The following is a 20,854-nucleotide window of genomic DNA, read 5'->3' as shown; positions in this document are numbered from 1 at the left end:
GAGGTGAGAAGAAATGTTTTCACGCAGCGAGTTGTTCGAATCTGGAATGCATTGCCTGAAAGGGTGGTCGAGGCCGATTCGATGACTACTTTTAAAAACGCGTTGGATGGGTATTTGAGGAGGACGGATATGCAGAGTTATAGGGAAAGGGCTCGGGAGTGGGATTGACTACATTGCTCTTTTCAAAGAGCCGGCACAAACTCGATGGGCCGAATGGCCTCTTTTTGTGCTGTATGATTCTGTGATTTCTATCATTTACCCGCCCTATCTCCATATCCCTTAATCCCTCTATCCTTTAGAAATTCTTTAGATTCAGAGTGAGGGGAGGTCTATGAGAAATATAACCAAACTGACAAACCATTCACTGCATCAATCTGTGTAGCTGGGGTCTGCCCCAAAAACAAGCTAATGGCAGCATTCATTTTCCTAGTTTGGATACTATTGAGCATGTTGATAGGTTTCTGCATGTATCAGATCAAAGCTAAATATTCCTGGCTATAATCACATGTTCCATGAGACTTTGTGAAGGAAGTGTTTCATGAGTGCAATGCACAGGAAGTGAAAGAAATGAAATGTTGTATATGTAGTTTTTTGCATTACGTTTTTACAAAATAAACTTCCATCATATGGATTTTCTTGAATAGGTTGGCGTAAAAATAGATACTACCAGCTTCAACCTAACCAGAATCGCTACCTTTACACCATTTTATTTGTTGATCAATCATACTAAATACAGAATAGAAGTAACTGAAGAGACAGAAGAAAACTGGTTTTGGATTGATTCAAATCAGGTAATTTAGCATTGAATTTACTGTTTAATGTTGTGAATGGTCTCTTTAAGATGACATGCTTCTGTATGGATAATTCACTTCACAGAATTTTCTGTGAAGTGCACTGATTGTGTACTTGCAGCCGAATGTGGCTGCCAATGTCCCACGAGCAGCGATAACGTTCATTATCCATTTTAACTGGGAGATTCGTGTCCATGACACTGGGAGACACTCCTTTCTCTTTTTGAATAGAATCATGGGATATTTAACATACAGCTGAACAGCCAGGCAGAATCTTAATTTAATGTTTTATCCAAAAGACAGATATTTCCATCTTAAAATATAACAGGTGTTAAAATTTTAACCAATAAGAGTAATGCGAAGCAAAGGACTAGCATGTAGTTTAGGTCATTTTATTATGTTGCCCTGCATTTGAATATGTATGTTTAGGTATACTGATCAATATGTGTGTGTGCATACATGTTGAAGTTGGTATCCAGTTAGATTTTCCTATTGTGTTACTTGTGAAATAATACAAATGTGGTTACTATTGCTTAATGTAATGGTTAAGTAAATGAGGAAGAACTAAATCCATCTCTACATACTGTTAGATTGTCTATTGAGAAAATCTGGTAAAGGAAAAGCTCAATATTATTCTGGTTTTAGATTTGTGTTGACCTGTCTTATAATACAATATCATTTGTTTCAATTAGTGTGTTCCATTTTGGCCCGACAAGGACTGCAAGAGATTCCTAGTCCGAGTTGAAGGATGCAGTGCATCACCTAAAAAGGTTTACTTCAACAAACAAGAAAATTATGCATTACTACGTCTGGACAACAAAGTAAGAACGGAATAGAAGTGCAGTAAAATATAGACCTCAGTGCATATTTAAACAAGAATTGCAAAAGACCCAATGGAGCAGAGTCCTATTATAATGTTGGAGTTCATAAGGTCCCAACCCTTTTTTAAAAAGGGTGCATTGCTAATCAGTACTATTGCATTGTAATATTACTGATCATATGATTGGTGTATTTCATATTTTCAGCAATCACTGTTTTCTATTTATGTTTCTACTTAGTTTGGGACGTCCTCCTGACCTGAAAGGCGCTCTATAAATGGAATCTTGTTGTTGTTTGTACGCAATTTCTTCTTCACAATTCATGTTTTCCAAATAGCAGAAACTAGATTTTTAATTGAAGGTAGATTCTAAAACCTAGCTGCATTTAGGATGTACTACAGCAAGGCTATTCTTGATTGACTCAGTTTTCTCCAATGCATTACAGTTTGGAGGCATCATAGTGGATGTACACTTGGCAGAACATTCAACAGTGATCACTTTCTCAGATTACCATGAAGGAGCTGCTACATTCCTCATTATTAACCACACAAGTACAGAAACCATTGAATATCATCAGAGGTACATGGAATATATCATTTTAATAAATAATGCTACAGATGTTTTTTTTTATCCCCATTCAATGCCTGAAACAAATTTGATTCCTGTGGTAGAATCTGTGTGTTCATGAAATTACAGTAATACAGTTGCACCTCATAATTGCAATTCAAATTTACAAATTGATGTGGCGGGGTTGGATCCTGAGTAAGGGAGAAGGGGGTGACCATGGGTTTCTACTGCAAACTGGAATGACTGTATCTTGTAGGGGAACAGACCCTATATTCTGTGCAAAATCTTGATAGGTTGCTTGCTAGCCTAAACATTTTTGAAGCTGTGACATTTATAAATCGAGGCAATTCCATCTCTTAATAACTTCAGACTTTACAGACCTTTTATTAAACCATCATTGGCCAGATACTATGTCACATATATATTGAAGATAAAAACAGAAGTTGCTGGGAACAATCAGCAGATCAGGCAGCACCTCTGGAGAGAGGAAAGTGAGTTAACGTTTCAGGTTGATGACCTTTCGTCAGAACCAGTGACTTCTATATTTATTTCACATTTCCAGCATCTGGAGTATTTTGCCTTTTGTGTATTGATAATATTCAGCAGGAATAAGATAACCTGAAGAATGAATAGTGTTGTGTAAAAGTTATGCTGTAGCTTTATTTTATTAAAAAAGGTAACATCAGTAAAGCTTCAACTTAGAAAATTCTACCTCCTGGGATCTTCCTCGTTATTTTGTTTGAAATATTGGTCCACAACTAAACCACGAAAGCATGGAGATTACTAACTGTTCTATCTATCTTTCTCTGCCACTTGATGTGAAGGCAAAATGTTACTTCATTAATAACTAGAATCAAGCAATCCTTTTAAATTACATTTTGGAAACTATTATGGCACTTTCATATACTCTTTATTCATATTGGGTAAAGAAAAATAAGGAGTAACCATCAATGCATAATTCCTGTAAAGTCTTCTGTTGAATGGCAATCATGTCATTCCAATCTTAAATATGAAGAATTTAAGACCTATCTCTTTGACCATGCTTTCAGTTATTTTTTGCTCTGGTTTGTGGAAGAAACACAGGACTGGGGACAATCTGCTTCCAGATTTATACTGAATTTAAACATTCCTACCTACAATAAAGCTTCAACTCATCCAATAGTCTGCAATGTGTATTCTCTCCCTCATTAGATTCTGTACACTCATGGCTCCCATGTTCACTAAGTTTCCACTACTCCTGCAGAGTCGCTTTAAAATTCTGGTCTTCTAAATCCAATCTAAATACTGTCACGGACTTGTGCCAAATGACGTGTTTTCCTGCCATGCAATTCTATGTAGTTTCCCTCCTTCCTATCAATGCAATCCTTTCCATTCTTATTTTCCTTTCTGTACCATCACTCTTCTAATTCTATTTTATTGCTCACTCTTCTTCCATCCCACTTTTGATGGTTCAGCCTTTAGTCACAATGTCCCTTCCAAGATCGCATTGCCTTCCTTCCTACTTAAAAAAAACATTTAAAAAACTTCTATTCGACTATAATTTTGGTCAACACCCTTAGATATCGCATTTCCTTGCTCTACTCTTTTTCATCTGTAATGTGCTTGGAGATGTTCATTTATACAAATGTAAGTTTGTTGTAAAGAGAATCCTGAAGCTGAATATGAGGATTTTTTTAATTACAAGAATCACAATTTTCTTTTAGTTGTTCAACAGAGAAAGCAACTGAACTGCCACCAGGTAAAGCAATGTATTACACTTGGGAAGATCTAACAGGATGCAGAACACTGATCTGCAAATTTGGAAATTCTACAGAACAGCTGAGTGCCGTAGAGGTACGTATCCAGAAATCACTTGGAGTAACATTTTCAAATGTACAATTTACTCAGGTCCCATTTTTCAAAAGAGGCATTAAACTAAAGTACAACATTCATGGCTGTTTATGGGACACTGCTGTGCTCAAATTAATTTGTGCTTTTGCCTCCAAATACTCAGTAATTATATGCGATTTGAGACTTTTGGTTAATGTGGTGCAGAAAACAATCACCCTGTTTAAAACTATCCAAACCTGACTGAGAGTTTCACATGCAGTAAAAATCGCATAAGTCTTCTCTTTATAAATCGTATAATTGCTTAACATGCATCCAAGTTCCATTCAGTTTGCTACCAAAAGACACTTAAATTTCTTTGCACTAGTCATATTTTATTATAAATTGGATAAACGGTTAAATCGTTAATAGCTTCTTAGTCTCAAATACATCTCCTAACTCGTAACGCCAATCATCTCCTAACGCATGACGCCGATACTACACTTACCGGCTGCATTGAAATACTGCACAAGCAGTGTTCCGTTTGAAGCAAACAAGGGAAACAGAGGCTTGACCCACAGCCACAGGTGCACTTACCGCATGTGCAGTACAGTAAAGCGTACTTGGTTGAAACAAGTGCGGAAAAAGAGGTACTTGTTTATTGTTATGTGTTAGTCATATAAAATCTAACTTGTACAAGTTTGTCTGTAACTCAGACTCCACGAAAGTTGTATTGGATATCATGGTCCTGACTGACATGACTTATGCAAGTTTTACTGCATATGTATGCTACTTACATTTGAATATTTATCTGGGTCTGGAATGGATTGTACACTTACTCCTCGAGGGACACAACCTCTTACCTAATGCCAGAGATTATTAGGAGGTAGAGGTTGGCATGAACCAGGGCTTGGGTATCCCAATGCAGAATGGGCATTGAGGTACTGCTGGAGATTAACCAACTGAAATAGCATAGTTTGCCATTAAGAGTACTGTTTGCAAGTTTCCTGCTGCTTCTCCAGCTAGGACTACCAAACCTCTTTGGTGAGCAGGGTTAAAAGCAGCCAAGTGTGGGAAATTACTGCCCCCAATGAGATGTCCCTCCAGGTCCTGCTCACAGGCCAGGCTGGAATCAGCAGAGTTTTAAGAACTGCAGATCCAACTGTCTCAGGAAATGGACTTCCGCAACCGCCACAGAGAAATGACTTGATCACGACATTCCATTGCCGACATTGTCAGCCTCAAGAACACCCTGTTTGTCTTCCCCCCCAAACTCATCCCCACTTAGGATAGTAACTATCTAATAATAATAGTATTTGATATCTAATAAATGCTGATTTGAGTCCTCACTTGATGGAAAGCAGTATTGGGAGCTATTTGCAAACTTCCTGCCTAGCAGCACAGCTCAGCATAAAATTTGTGAGAGCTTTGCCACCATTTTCCTGTCGACAGATCAGTATGTTTTCCTACCCATTGAATTCTTGAGACATTTCAACATTAAATGCAAGGATTATTATTATCTAATTATTCTTTCTGGGTCTTGGTGGTGTGAATGATTACCCATTTGCCTACAAAACAGCTACTAAACTTGAAAGGAAAATACTTGTAAAGTGTTTTGAAAATGTTTGATATGATAAGGTCCATTTGCGAGAATTCGATATGTCTGAAATCAAATTTTTGACATTCTGCAATAAAAAAGTACCTTTGGAAGTGACAAAAATATTCAATACTCAAATGTATTTTTTCTCTTAGGATAAATTCTCAGTGTTTGACAGCAGTAATGGGAACATTTATTTGACATCAATTTTCGAGGGTACTCAGCGAGTTGTTGTGTTTACGAAAGACGAGAAAATATTTAAAGTTACAAAGGAAAATGAGAAAGCAGAGCTTGCAGCACAGGAAATCAATCTCTCATTGCAGAATCTAGGTCTCTCACTGGTCAATAATTCAATAAGACAGGAAGTGGTCTATATTGGCATAACAAGGTGAGTATATGCATGCTTTATTTCAGATTCTTTACTGAATCTTTATAATACTTTATAATTCTTGCTGCATCATCAACCGGCTCCTCCACCCACCCTCTCACGCCTCACCCCATCCTCTCCTCCAACTCCAACTGCGAGGAGAAGCTGGTCTTCCTCAAAACCAAAGTTGAGGCGTTCCACTTAGCTGCCTCTGCCCTTCTGACCACTACCATCTCCCTCTCACACCCCTCCCCATCCCTCCCTCCACAACTTCAAACTTCAAACCTCCCCCTCCTCTCTCATTGCCACTTTACCCCTCAGCTCCATTTCCTTGCCCCTCTACTCACAAACATCATAAACCTCTCCCTGTCCACTGACACGGTTCCCACACCTTTAAAAACAGCCGTCATCACTCCTATCCTAAAAAAAATCCTCCCTGGACCCATCTCTGCTTTCAAACTACCACTCCATTTCCAACCTCCCTTTCCAAGGTCCTGGAAAATGTCATTGCTTCGCTTCTTCCTCTCCCACTACTCCCTTCACAAACACCACCAATCGGGTTTCCGTGCCGTCCCCAGCACAGAAACAGCTTCGGTCAAAGTGATAAATGACATTTTGTCTGTCTGCGACCAGGGCTCCCTCTGCCTCCTCGTCCTCTTTGACCTCTCTGCTGCCTTCGATAACCTTGACCACTCTATCCTCATCCACCACCTCTCCTCTCACCTCAACCTCTGTAGTTCTGTCCTTGACTGGTTCAGCTCCTACCTCTCACACCGTCTCCACTTAATTTCCACAAACAGCTTCTCCCCTAGCCCCCGCACCGTCTTGTGCGGGGTACCCAGGGCTCTGTCCTTAGTCCCCTCCTCTTCAATATCGATATACTCCCTCTTGGTGACATCTTCAGCAGACATGGGGTCAATTTCCACATGTTTGCGGATGACACCCAACTCTCTGCCTCCACCCTTGACTCCAAGACCACTGCTGTCCTGACAGAATGTTTGGCAGACATCAAGTCCTGGATGAGAGCTAACCTTCTACAGTTGAACATCAACAAGACTGAGGCTCTCCTGCTTGGCTCCCGTCAGAACTGACAGCATCACCATCCAAGGATGCACACTCCACCTTACTAAGCCAGTCCCTCATACACATATTCATAACATACAGGCTCAACTATGCAAACTCCCTGCTTGTCGGTCTCACTAACTCCTCCCTCTATAGGCTGCAGATCATCCAGAACTCTGCACCACATGTGCTCTCGGGGACCAGGCTCCGCGACCCTATCACCCCCATCCTCGCCCGACTCCACTGGCACCCCATCACACAGTTCAAGATCCTGGTCCTCACCTTCAAAGCCCTTCATGGTCTTGATTCCCCCCCTACCTCTGCAGCCTTCTAAACTGCCCGCTCCCTCCACTCAGCAGGGTCCGTCGGCCTGCTTCACATCCCCGCCTCGCCCGCTTCACCATTGGCAGGCGAGCCTTCTGCCATTCTGCCCCTACCCTGTGGAACTCCATCGCACAGGCCCTCTGCCTCGCCCCCTCCCTTGCCTCTTTCAAAACCCATCTCAAGACCCTCCTCTTCGACTGTGCCTTCGGTCACCCTCCTTCCCCCCCCCCTACCCTCTACCCTCCCCGGTCCTGACCCCCAGCTTGGGTCCGAAACACTGATTGTCCAGTGCTTTGGGACGTCCTCCTGACGTGAAAGGAGCTATACAACTGTAAGGTGGTGGTTGTTGTTGCTGCATTAGCTGCTGTGTTTTAGTCACAAATCGGTATTTTTGGTTATAAAAATGTTTAATTTCAAACAACGCACAATAGTATAGAAAATTAATTAGTCGTACATTTTTGAATCTACAATATGAAGATTTTCAAATACAATTTTGTTTTATGTGCAATCCAGTTCTGACATTGTTTGGGAGACCAAAATCAAAGCTAAATCCCGCTGGAAACCAACAAGCATAAAACAGACAAGAGAATTGGAGAAGGTTTTTAAGGATTATAAGGATTCTGGCCCCCAAAACAACCAGATTGTTGAATCATGTCATGATTTTCAGGTCAGTTTTGAAAACTATGCTCATGATCCTGCCCAATAATAAGTCCATGTCTTAGAAATGCTTGTTGCTTAACTTGCTTAAGTCCAATTTTATTGAGTTATTCACCAGATTATAAATAGAAGTGAAGTTAGCACTTTTACAGCTTGAGAAAGTGATGCATGACCTAGATTTTCTTAGCTCAGGGAATGTATTGTTAAATTGTCTGCAACAGGAGAAAGGAATAAAATAATTCCATAGGCTTTAACAACAACAGCAACTTATATAGCACACTCCACACAGCGTAGCGTCTCAGAGCGCTTAATAGTGGCGGAGCCTGACTGCAAGTTGTGGTGGGAGGTTACCGTAAGCACGGTCGAAAAGTTTTCAGGTGGGACTTGAAAAAGGGGAGAGGTAGCAAGGTGGAGGAACTGAGGGAGAGTTTTGGGGGGTCGTGGCTGAAAATGCAACCTCCAATGATGGAGTGGAGAGCACGAGGGACAAGCAGGAGGCCGATGCCAGTCAAGTGGAGGTGCCGGGTGGTCGATTGGAGGGTAAGGAGGCCCGAGAGGTAGGGTGGTACAAGGGAGTGAAGGGATTTGAGCACGAGTGTGAGGATCTTGAAGTCAATCCGTTCGGTGATGGGGAGCCAGTGGAGCCTGGCCAGAACTGGTGAAATGTGGGTACGGAGTTTGGTCCAGGTCAGTATGTGGGCAGCAGAGTTCTGAATGTGCTTGATCTTTTGAATAGTGGAACTGGGGAGATGGCGAGGAGTGCGTTTGAGTAATCCAGGCGAGAGGTGACAAACGCATGCACGAGGGTTTCGGCTGCATTTGGGGTAAGGTACAGACGGAGGGGGGCAAAGTAGCAGAGGTGGAGGAAGGCGGTCCTGGTCAGGGACCGGATGTGGGGGAGGAAGGACGCCTAGATTACGCACTGGTTCGATGAGTGAGGGAGAGCCCAGGGAGTTTGAGGAGTGAAGACGTTGACAGGAGCCAAGGATTATGGCTTCTGTCTTGTCCACATTCAGCTGCAGGAAATTTGCACTCATCCAGGCCCTGATGTCTGCCAGACAAGCTGATAGAACATCGGCGGACCTGGAGGCGCAGCTAGAGGAGGCAAAGCAGATTTTTGTGTCATCCGCATACTTGTGGAAATTTATCCTGTGTCTGCGTTGCCAAGAGGAAGCATATAGATGAGGAAAAGAATGAAGAAGGATAAGGAAGTCAAATCTAGCACCAAAGTCATTTCATTCTGCAGAATAAAATCTTGAAATCATTTAACAGACTGCGTATTATATTATAATTTCTTTTTATTGTTGATTTAAGATCCAGTAACTGCGTATTTTATTGCATGCATGATAACCTAATAATTGCATTACCAAATTGAAATTGATGTATTTCAAGTTAATTGTAGCATTTAATACTGGTTTATAAATATAAAAATTAATCTTGTGCAAAGGCTCTTCTGACTCCGACCGGTTTGGAAATGAGATTATTAAAACCTTATGAAGCAGCACTGAGAAGAAGTTATTTACCAGCTATAAAAGTAGAATATGCAGTCTCAGCTCACCAGAAATCTCTGAGGTTTCAGATTTACAGGATACAGGTATGTTAAAAGCTGGTAAAAATAAATAATGTTATTTTGGCAAAGAAAACAGTAAACCATGAATTGCTTATAAAAATTCCCACAGATCTGTACTGAATAGCCTAGAAATATTAATCAAAGTTCTGTAACAATACTATTAGAAATAATTGAGCAGTAACAAATACAATTCAATTTCTAGAGTACAGATGTTACCAAAATAATATTGTGGTTCTCTATATTTTGTAGCTGGCACAGCTGGTAGTACAAAGTCGTAAGCAACTATTTACATCAGGAACCTGGGTGTCTTGTTTGACTCTGAACTGTCCTTTCTCCCCCACTTCCACACCATGACCAGCACTGCCTACCACTATCTCCGCAACATTGCCAAACACCACCACTACCTCACCCCTCAGGCTGCCGAAACCCTTAGCCACCCATTCATCACATCAGGGCTCGATTATGGACATTCCCTCCTCATCAGCCTTCCCAGCTCTTCCCTTCACAAGCTGCAGATCATCCAAAATTCTGTAGCTCATGTACTCTCACGCACCAGGCTCCGTGATCCCATCACTCCCACCCTCGCCTGACTCCACTGGCTCCCCATCCCCCAGAGGATTGAGTTCAAGATCCTCGTCCTCACCTTTAAGGCCACCCATGGCCTTGCCCCCTCCTATCTCTCTGACCTGCTGACTCCCTACCAACCTGCCCGCTCCCTACGTTCAGCGGGCTCCGGTCTGCTCCATGTCTCCCGCCCAACCCGCTCTACCATCGGTGGCCGAGCGTTCAGCCTCTCTGTCTCCACACTCTGGAGCTCCATCCCACAGTCCCTCGCCTCGCTTCCTCCCTTTCCTCCTTCAAGACCTGTCTCAAGACTGTCTTTCGATCGTGCCTTCGGTCGTCCTCCCACCTCTCTGCCTTCCCTCACCCCTACCCCACCCCTCCCCTATGCTCAGGTCCTGACCCCTGACTTTCCAGCACCTTGGGACGTCCTCCCGACCTGAAAGGCGCTCTATAAATGTAGTTTTGTTGTTGTACATTGAGTTTCATAGCGTGTACTCTTGAGCTGGGAGCTCATGGTCTGAATCCAAATAATGAAATGCCGGTGGAATAGTGAGTGCCAATGGAAACTGCAGAGTTCTTGGCAAAAAAAGTAAGCTGTATTGTTCCTGAGAATCTTGTAAGATTGCTGAATGAAATGAGATTGGAAAATTTTAATCAAATTCCGAACAACTTTTAGAATTGGAGGCAAGGGTCTTTTGCTGTTTTCAGACTCTCAGGATAACCAATACAAAACCAGCATGAAATAGGATTAAATAGAGATTTAATGAATATGCGATGAATAAAGCATATTGTCCTCTCTAAAAGCACTACTGTACTGTTTCTTTGTCAGATTCAAAACCAGCTTGGTGGAGCCATCTTTCCCTTTCCATTTTGCCCCATTATCCCTCCTAAATCTATCAACATGGATTCAGGTTAGTTTGATATGATTTGTATTAACAATTTTTTTTATTTGCTCAAATATATGCATGGAAACATTTATTTTCAGATGCATTCAGAACTTTTTAAATAGATAAATATTCGGACATGTTGCAGTTCAAAATAAACTAGTTACAGTATAGTCGATGGAACCCATTTCTACTTTTGATATATTGAAACTAAGTTAAATTATATTTTCCCTTACCATTAACTTATTATATTACAGCATTGAAGTGGGAATCTCTAACCTTGCGTATATTGGGTACAGGTGTGAATTGCATTCTTAAATCATCATCATCCTGCATACACATAGCACTCTTCAAATAGGCTAATATCTCAGAGCACTATACCTGAAAGCTTTTACAAAAATTGGACTACTTTTTTTCCATACAAAAGGCAAAGCAGTAAGATTGATGAATGTTGGACAATTTTTTTTGATGGGCTTAAAATTTAGCTTGGAAAAATAAGTGTTGTATATTTCAGTATATATTTTTATGTACTTTTTTTCCTTTTGTTACCAGCACCAAAACCTTTTGCCGATGTCAGTATTGTCACAAGGTTTGCAGGAGAGTCAAAAATACCACGTTACAAGTGAGTCATAGATATGAATGACGTTAATCCTCTCAGTTGACATAATTAAATCTAATTTAAAATTTTGTTGAATATCAACCTTTTTGTGATTTTTTAAAAAAAATTATATATCTGCACAAAGCGGTAGTCAAAAGCAAAATAATATAGTTTTTAGAAATATTGGTAGCTCAAGATCTTTAGTTTCTAGGATATATTTATTATTTGGTCCTAATTATTTTGTAAAATCCTACTGTTTAAAACATGATTGTTATTAAATCGAATGAGAAAAGCAAAGAACTCCCATATTTGTAGTAAATGTAAACAAAATAGAAAACCCAAATGTAGCATATTTTAATTTGAACTCTAATTATATCTGTCAGCTTGGGTCTATTAGTAGCACTCTCACCTCTGGATCAGAGGGTTGTGGATCTTATGTCCTACATCAGGAGTTTGAGCTTGCCATCTCTGAGGACATACATTCCAGTTCAGTTCTTGGGGTGCCCTGCATTTCTGAAATGCAATGCTTTGGATGAGACCAAGGTCCACCCGGCTTTTGTGTTGATGTTTAATATATCAAGCCAGTATTTGAAAATAAATAGGAAATGTTTCTTGGTGTCCTGACTAATAATCCTCCAGATATTTTTCGCATTCACTTTACAGCTGTTTGTGGGACCTTGGTGTGGGCAAATTGCCTGCATGCTGTCACTACATTTGACATCAATTATCTTTGTAGTTCTTAAGACATTTGTGCATTATATTTTATATTCTCAAAACAAGGATTATTTTTTTCCAAATAATTCTAAAAAACATACATGAGTTACTTGGAAAGTAATTCTTAATTAAATTACCCTCTTGAAGATTTTTTAATTATTTATACTTATCACAGGTATTTCATGGTTCTCATTCAAGAAATGGATCTGAAGGTAGATCTGGGTTTCCTTTTTGCTTTGATGGAGCTCATCAATCAGCCAACAGATGATATTTCTGGAGAGCAAAAGGTAGAAAAACAATTTAAAGCTACACTAATGCTGACTGTTTGTTTATTTTGGCACTTGTGTGACCTTAGGATGATCTGCATTCTTTGTCAGGATGGCTCAGTTTGTAGCACTCTCACTCTGAGTCAGAAAATTGTGGTTTCAGGCACCACCCTGGGGGTGGGGGCCAAAGTGGATGGGATGGGAAGAGGACAGGTATTGAGATAGACCTTGAATGGGGTGAGGGGAAGGGACTCCGGGATGAAATTCCAGAGAGTGAGGCAGAAAGGCTGAAGGCTTTTAGGGCGGGCAGAGCGGCGGACATGAAGCAGGCCAGATCCTGCTGAGCGAAAGGAGCAGGCGGTTTGCTATGGTTTTCGAAGGTCACAGAGGTAGGGTGGGACAAGACCGTGGAGGGATTTAAATTTGAGGACGAGGATCTTGAACTCAATCCTCTGGGGGAAGAGAACGAGTGAAGCTGGGTAAGGATGGGAGTGGATCCTAGTGCGGGAGAGGACATGGGCCTCAGAATGGTTTGCAGCTTGTGGAGGGAAAAGTTGGGATGTCCAGGAAGAAGATTGTTTGTGTAGTGAAGCCTGGACGATAAGAGCATAGCTTAGGCTCTTGGTAACCCCTTGCTGTCCAGCAGCCTGGGACATCTATCCGACGTGAAGGGCACTATCCAAGTGTAATTTGTTTTTGGTGGTGGTGGTCCAAGGGGAGAGGTAGTGGCAGAGGCGGATGTAGGAGAAATCTGAACAGGTCAAGGCACAAAATAGAGTTTAAAGGACAGTTGACAGTCGACCAAGATACTGAGGTCCCACACTGGCTTTATGAGGTGAATATTCATCCAGATACATGATTCTGTCAGCATCTCAGGTGAGAAGGTACTGACGGGAGCCAAGCAGAAGGGCCTCTATCTTGTCGACATTCAACTGGAGAAAGTTAGCTCTCATCCAGGATTTGATGTCCAATAGGCAATCAGTCAGAACAGCAGTGGTCCTGGAATTGAAGCTGGAGGCAGACATACAGAGTTGTGTGTTATCCACATACATGTGGAAGTTAACCCCAAGTCTACAGGTGACATCGCCAAGCAGGAGCATGTAGATGTTAAAGGGGAGAGGGCTTAGGTTAGAATGCTGAGGAACTCTGCATGTGACAGTGCGTGGGTTGGAGGAGAAGCTGTTGTTAGATATGAATTGGAGACATTGGGATAGGTAAGAATGAAATCAGGCAAGGACAGACTGAAGCTGGAGCTGAGGAAAGATTGTTGAGAAGAATAGATTGGTCGACAGTGTCACCCACAAAATAGTCATGTTAGTTTTAGTTGTCATTATAGTTGTCTCCAACTATAACCTGTTGGTATTTTACTTGATGTAGATGTCGATAAAATGCATACTTGCAATCAATAAAACATATCTAATTCTTGTACATCACTATTCATACTAGAACAAAATAAAGCATTTTGTCCAGATTTTCATAGAAAGCAAAAGTAACCAAAAATTGGAGCGTGACAGTTGTTCTTCCAATTTAAAATGAAACCATTTTGATTGATAAACAATTCAGATTTTGCAATCTCATGAGTTTCAATCCTTGTTTGCCAAGGTGGAATTGTTCCAAAAGGACCTTGAATGTATTCAGATGGAGCTAATGGATGATTCCTTCACAGACACGTCACCAGTCAGTTTGTATGAGTATTTCCACATTTCTCCCATCAAAGTAAGTACACACTTAAATACAATTATGTTACCATGAGGCTAATATGTTCTATTTTACTTCATATTGATCTTTAAATTTCAATTGAAGATTTAATCCCATATCCGTGCTATGACCCGCTCTGCCTTCCCCCACCTCCGCAACATCGCTCGGCTCCACCACGGCCTCATCCCTCAGGCTGCTGAAATCCTCATCTACGCATTCTTCACATCTAGGCGAGACTACGCCAACTCCCTGCTTGTTGACCTTCCCAACTCTTCCCTCCACAAGCTGCAGATCTTCCAGAACTCTGCAGCTCGTGCCCTCTCCCGCACCAGGCTCTGTGACCCATCACCCAAACCCTCGCCCGGCTCCACTAGCTCTTTTTTCCCCAGAGGATAGAGTTCAAAATCCTCGTCCTCCACCTTCAAGGCACTCCACAGCCTTGCCTTTCCCTACCTCTGTGACCTGCTGACCCCATATCAACCTGTGCGCTCACTCAGCAGGCTCTGGCCAGCTCTACGTACGTTCCCCGTTCGGTCTGCCCCACCAACTGCGACCAGGCCTTTAGCCTTTCTTCCCCCACCCTATGGAACTCCATCCCACATTCCCTTCACCTTGCTCTTTCCCTTGCCTCCTTCAAGGCATGTCTCAAGCACTCCTCTTCAATCGAGCCTTCGCCCACTCCTACCCTCCCTGCCATCCACCCTCCTCGATCCTGACCCCCGCTCGGGTCCAAATCCCTGACTGTCCAGTATCTTGGTACTTCCTCCCGACGTGAAAGGCACCATACAAATGTAATTTTGTATCAAACTAACAACAGTTCACAATATACTTAAATATTTTGTGTAAAAAAAAATGTCATCAAATGTCAAAATGAAATGTTTTGTGTGAATGTAATTGATTTGCACTGTTTTGTGCATTTTTGCAGTTGCATTTGAGTTTTTCTCTCAGTGCTGGAGGAGAAGATCCCTCCAAAGAGCAAGGAAAATCAGAAGTGATGCCATTACAGTCTGTGAACCTTTTGTTAAAAAGCATTGGAGCAACTCTCACTGATGCACAAGATCTTGTCTTCAGGTATGTATGTTACGTATATATTTTTGTAAAGGTTGAAATTGACTACAGTGCCAACTAAACAAAATTGTGCATCAGGAGCTGTAATGTCCACCACTCTGTGTTTCAATGTTTTATCCTTTGCAACTCTCCTAAATCTGATACACTTTCTGTGTCATAACAATTTTAGTTAAATCCATTTCTGAGCAGGTGCTAACTAAAGCAGTGTTATAGAATGTGTTTTTTTTCCCCACTGCAGTATTTTGTTAGTGGAGATCCACCATGCAAAGGAAACTTTGTATTTTACCATCAGTAATGTTACCTATAGGTCAAGAAACACATTTTCTTTATTTAAGACCGATTAAGCATGCATTGATTTATGAATTTATTCTTTACAGGCTTGCTTGTTTTGAACTCAACAATCAATTTTACACAGCACAAGAACTTCAACAGGAGGTTGTCCGACATTATTCTAAACAGGTTAGTTCTAAAATACACTTGACGTGCAATTGTGATGTAAGAAGAGCTGGACAGTGGTTGATGCATCCACCTGCAGACGTAGAGTTGTGGTAAAATCATGTACTGTTGGTTGGAATTCCACCAATTTCCAGGAACATTGCTGTGATGAGATTCCACTGGTAGCTGTATCCTCTTGGCTTCAAGCTCTGCTTTCCTGCTTCTTCCACAACTCTTCAGCTCCTGCAGGTGCTGTGATTGCTGGACTCCTATTGCTAAGGTTTGTTTCTAGACATGCAGAGGTATTTCTTGTGTTGTCTTCACAATAGTTGGTTGAACCAGCAGAGATCTACTTCTTGCATCTTCATCTCAGAGCTGTTCAGCGCCTTGGGACGTCCTCCCGACATGAAAGGCGCTGTACAAATGTAATTTGTTGTTGTTTGAACTGTTGGACTAAATTCTGGCCCTGAATATCAACAGCTCATGTATTATTTTCTCTGCTTCCCTCCTCCATGCCATCATTTACATCAATCACAGTAGACACCACATATTTAATGAAATAGCTAAAATGAGTATTTAATTGGGTTAAAATGGCATAAAGCATTTTTTTAAACCAAGAACAATAAGGAGATCCCTTCTTTTAGTTTAATTTGGTTTGCCATGGAAGCAACCAGGTCACCTTAAGCATTCCTGCTAAAATGTCAAAGGCTGTTTTTAACTGTTCTTTCTCCTTAGGCAATCAAGCAGTTGTACGTGCTATTTCTTGGACTAGATGTCTTGGGCAATCCTTATGGATTAATCAGAGATTTATCAGAAGGTGTAACAGCTTTCTTCTATGAACCTTATCAGGTTAGATTGTTTTTTTTATTACAATAGGAAGGCCTTAAAGCTTTAAAGTGATTCTGAAGAATAAATTTACAAAATATATTGCTCTCCTGAATGTTCATTTGAACAATAAATTACAATGGAAACTCACCTAAAGTTCACCCTACTAATGCCAATTTGATAATGCTGTCAGTTTTTCTCAGTCTTTACCATTTGAACAGTGTTAGATAGCAGGGTTGTCAAATACATTAGCTACTAACCACAAGGTGTGATTTGGGAATCTAGATGTGGCAAAATTGCATTTTGATTAGTAAATAAAAATGAGCAATAGACCCAGTCATGGTACATGTGATCTCAATACTTATTCGCCCGGCGTTTGCATGTGTACTTTGACCTTTTTGTGTGTTTGTTGGTAAAATGATAAGATGATAAGCAGAGTGTGCAAGTGTTTTTTGATTGTTGCTTTATTTCCTTGGTTACTGCTTATTGATTATCTGCTAAAACGTTGGGTAACACGAGTGAAAGCGTGGATTTCAGCACCATGGAAACACCAGTAATATTGTATGGAGAGGGCAGCTGTCAATCAAGGTCAGCTTGACCATATCAGAATAACCACTCCAGGCCAGCAGAAGAAAGCAAGTCCAGCAGTAATGAGTAGCTCCAATAGGGCATGTCATGGCAAAGGACAAGCAGCATCTAACCATTTTCTGCATGGAGATTGGGGCGGGTCATCTGTGTCCCACGAAACAAAAACAAAAAAGAATGCAAAGTTTTGCATTGAATGGTGGTAGATGTTTGTTAAGTAAATATATATGTAAACATACATGTGAAGTATATTTACCTGTATTTTGTGAGTGTATGTAAGGCGTTTTCGACTAAAATCCTTGCATGCGACTAGGAATTTACAACATGTACTGCTTGGCTAACAATACAATAACTAAACAACAAATCCCTCGGGTGTTTCTGGTCACATTTTTAAACCATGCAAATACTGTTAGCTAAGCGATAGTGTTCAATTTAATGCGAAAAAACAGATAATTATATGACTGAAAAATAAATCTCTCACCAGGGAGCAATCCAAGGTCCTGAAGAATTTGTGGAAGGAATGGCATTGGGTGTAAAAGCATTGGTTGGAGGTGCTGTTGGTATGTATTGCTGTTCTTGTTGACAATAAACTAAGATCTTTTGTTAGTTTCATGAATAGCTTTTTGCCCTGATAAAGATCAGATGGACTTCACAGTACTATTTTCTAATCGCCTTCTCTACACTTACTCCTTAAAGTATATTTATTTCTCCTCAGTCTACAATACTTTGAGCAGTGATCACTTCAAAGGATCTGCAATTTTCTTAATGTAATTTGAAATGAAGTATTGGAAACAAAAACTTCAAATTGGATAGTTATTTTTCAGTCTAGCTATTCTATTGGAATAAATTCAGATAAGGGTAGTGGTTTTGATGAGTAACTCTGCAAATTTATTGTGGTTTTAGTCAAAAACATTTAAAGTTCAAAAACATTTATGTTCAAGGTGTTTCAAAAACTAAAAGTGTGACTAATAGATCTGTAAAAAATTGTGGTCACAAAACAAGAGAAATGAAATTCAAAATTTGCAAACCAAATTATCTGAAGATACTAACCTGGCGTCCTGTAACTTAGTGGTTAGAGCACTCATCTCGCAAGCGAAAGGACCTGGGATCGATTCCCGAACAGGGCAAAATGTTGGGAAAGTTTCCTTACTCCACGTGCCTCTGTTTACCTAGCAGTAAGTAAGAACCCAGTTATCAGTCGATTGGCAGATCGCTTTTCCGGAGGTAATATTCATAGAATCACAGAGCACAGAAAGAATCCATTCAGCTCATCACGTTTGCACCGGCTCCCAAAAGAGCAATCCAACTCAATTCCACTTTCTCCCCGTAGCCCTGCAATCCTGTCCTTCCCAAATATCCATCTACTTCTCTCTTAAAAGTTGTTATTGAATCGGCTTCGACTAACCTTTCAGGTAATGCATTCCAGATCCGAACAACTCGCTGGGTTAAAAAAAATTCCTAACCTCCCCTCTGTTTCTTTTAACAACTATCTTAAATTGGTGTCCTCAGGTTACTGACCCACAGCCAGTGGAAACAGTTTTTCCCGGTTCAACCTATCAAATCCTCTCATGATCTTGAAAACCTCTATTAAATCCCCTCTTAATCTTCTCTGTTCTAGGGAGAATAATCCTAGTTTCGCTAACCTCTCTTCATAACTAATGTCCTTCATTCCTGGTACCATCCTGGTAAACCTCCTTTGCACACTCTCCAATGCCCTAACATCTTTCCTGAAGTGCGGTGCCCAGAACTGAATGCAGTATTCCAACTGAGGCCTAACCAGTGCTTTATAAATATTCAACATAACCTCCTGACTTTTGAATTATATGCCCCTATTTATAAAACCTAGTATCCCGTATGCTTTTTTAACAGCTTTATCTACTTGTCCTGCCAGCTTCAGAGATTTGCTTATGTGGATCCCCAGGTCTGTTCATTTGCCCTCTTTAATATTGTACCATCAGCTTATACTGCCTCTCTTCATTCTTCCTACCAAAATGCAACATTTTGCATTTCTCCACAATAAATCTCATCTGCCACGTTTCTGCCCATTTTACCGATTTGTCTAAGTCCTCTTGGAGTCTGGTGCCATCTTCCTCACCATTAACTACTTTTCCTAGTTTAGTGTCGTCTGCAAATTTGGAAATTATGCTCCCTATATCCAGGTCCAGATCATTAACATAGATCAGAAAGAACAGTAGTCCCAATAACGACTCCTGAGGGACATCCTACACACCTCCCTCCAGCTTAGTATCGTCAATTCACTTTACAGTATATTCTATGAAGCGCTTTGAGGCGTCTCAAAGATGTGGTAAGGCGCTATGTCAAATGCAAGGATTACTGTTGTTATATTTTTCCTTAAAAGGGAAATATGGGAATACCAGTTAAGAACAGGAATAACTTTAGAGATGATAAAAGAGCAATTGAACATTGTAGTTCTAACAATATTAGTGCCATAGCATTCTCATATGTGACGTGCTAACAGTCTTGTTAAATCATATTAAACTGATGTCCCTTTTATGCAGTTTCTCACCTACCTTAGAAGGTAAAATAATTGTAGAAAATTCATAAATACAACAACAACAACAAGATTGCATTTATAGAGCGCCTTTCACATCGGGAGGACGTCCCAAGGCGCTGGACAGTTGGGTCGGGACCCGAGCAGGTGGAAATGGTCAGGGTGAGGGGAGAGAAGGGAGGAGGGGGTAGAGAGTCGAGAGGGGAGGTGAAGGCACGGTTGAAGAGAAAGGTCTTGAAACCGTCCCTGAAGGAGGAAAGGGAGGAGGCAAGGCGAAGGCACTGGGGGATGGAGATCCAGAGCCTAGGGGCTGAGAGGCTGAAGGCCCGGCCACCGATGGTAGGGCGGTTGGGGCGGGGGATGTGGAGCAGACCGGAGCCAGAGGAACGAATGGTATGGGCAGGTAGGTAGGGGGATGGTCGGTCGGAGAGGTAGGAGGGAGCAAGGCCGTGAATGGCCTTGTTGGTGAGGATGAGAATCTTGAATTCGATCCTCTGGGGGATGGGGAGCCAGTGGAGGCGAGCGAGGGTGGGAGTGAGGATGGGAGTGATGCGGTCCCGAAGCCTGGTGCGGGACAGTACACGAGCTGCAGAGTTCTGAATGACCTGCAGCTTGTGGAGGGAGGTGCCGGGAAGGCCGACGAGGAGAGAGTTCCCATAGTCCAGTCTTGAGGTGATAAAGACGTGGACCAGGGTTTCAGCAGCGTGAGGGGTGAGGTAGTGCCATAGTCTGGCGATGTTCCGGAGGTGGTGGAAAGCGGTGCCAGTTGTGGCACGGATGTGGGGAAGAAAGGACAGCTCAGGGTCGAACAGAACGCCGATGTTCCTGACTGGCTTTGAGAGGTGAAGAGTGCAGCCTTGGATGCTGATGCTGTCAGTGCCTGAGGTGCGGAGGCGCTGACGCGAACCAATCAACAATACAAATTATTTTGAAAGATGCCAGCTTGATGGGTTCCATACTTCATGTTATTAAAGTAAGGGTTTGTTCCATGTTGAGCAAAATATTGTCTTACCTGATTTACTTATTTATGCTGCACTGTCTATTTATCTTGGCTAAATGACACCTTGGTGATCAAATGATCTGTTTTTTTGAATTTTCAAAAAATAATCATATTGGAGACCTGTAGCTCAGTGGTTAGAGCACTCG

General features: G+C 41.4%; 1 protein-coding gene across 1 annotated transcript in view; it reads left to right on the top strand.

Annotated features, from left to right (window-relative positions):
* vps13a (vacuolar protein sorting 13 homolog A) overlaps positions 1–20,854 on the top strand; it is a 124,650-nt gene that overhangs the window by 85,459 nt on the left and 18,337 nt on the right. Inside the window, exons 50-64 of the mRNA XM_007904924.2 lie at positions 645–791; positions 1,484–1,612; positions 2,055–2,188; positions 3,880–4,009; positions 5,735–5,967; positions 7,846–7,999; positions 9,437–9,583; positions 10,953–11,034; positions 11,560–11,629; positions 12,495–12,606; positions 14,188–14,301; positions 15,209–15,354; positions 15,729–15,810; positions 16,522–16,635; positions 17,681–17,756. Coding sequence (XP_007903115.2) covers positions 645–791; positions 1,484–1,612; positions 2,055–2,188; positions 3,880–4,009; positions 5,735–5,967; positions 7,846–7,999; positions 9,437–9,583; positions 10,953–11,034; positions 11,560–11,629; positions 12,495–12,606; positions 14,188–14,301; positions 15,209–15,354; positions 15,729–15,810; positions 16,522–16,635; positions 17,681–17,756 — 1,870 coding nt within the window. The remainder of the gene's footprint in view (positions 1–644; positions 792–1,483; positions 1,613–2,054; positions 2,189–3,879; positions 4,010–5,734; positions 5,968–7,845; positions 8,000–9,436; positions 9,584–10,952; positions 11,035–11,559; positions 11,630–12,494; positions 12,607–14,187; positions 14,302–15,208; positions 15,355–15,728; positions 15,811–16,521; positions 16,636–17,680; positions 17,757–20,854) is intronic.

This window comes from Callorhinchus milii, unplaced genomic scaffold (assembly GCF_018977255.1).
Source record: "Callorhinchus milii isolate IMCB2004 unplaced genomic scaffold, IMCB_Cmil_1.0 Scaffold1, whole genome shotgun sequence".
Classification (NCBI taxonomy): domain Eukaryota; kingdom Metazoa; phylum Chordata; class Chondrichthyes; order Chimaeriformes; family Callorhinchidae; genus Callorhinchus; species Callorhinchus milii.
Note: the sequence above shows the minus strand (reverse complement) of the source record. Positions and strands in the feature narration are given on the sequence as shown.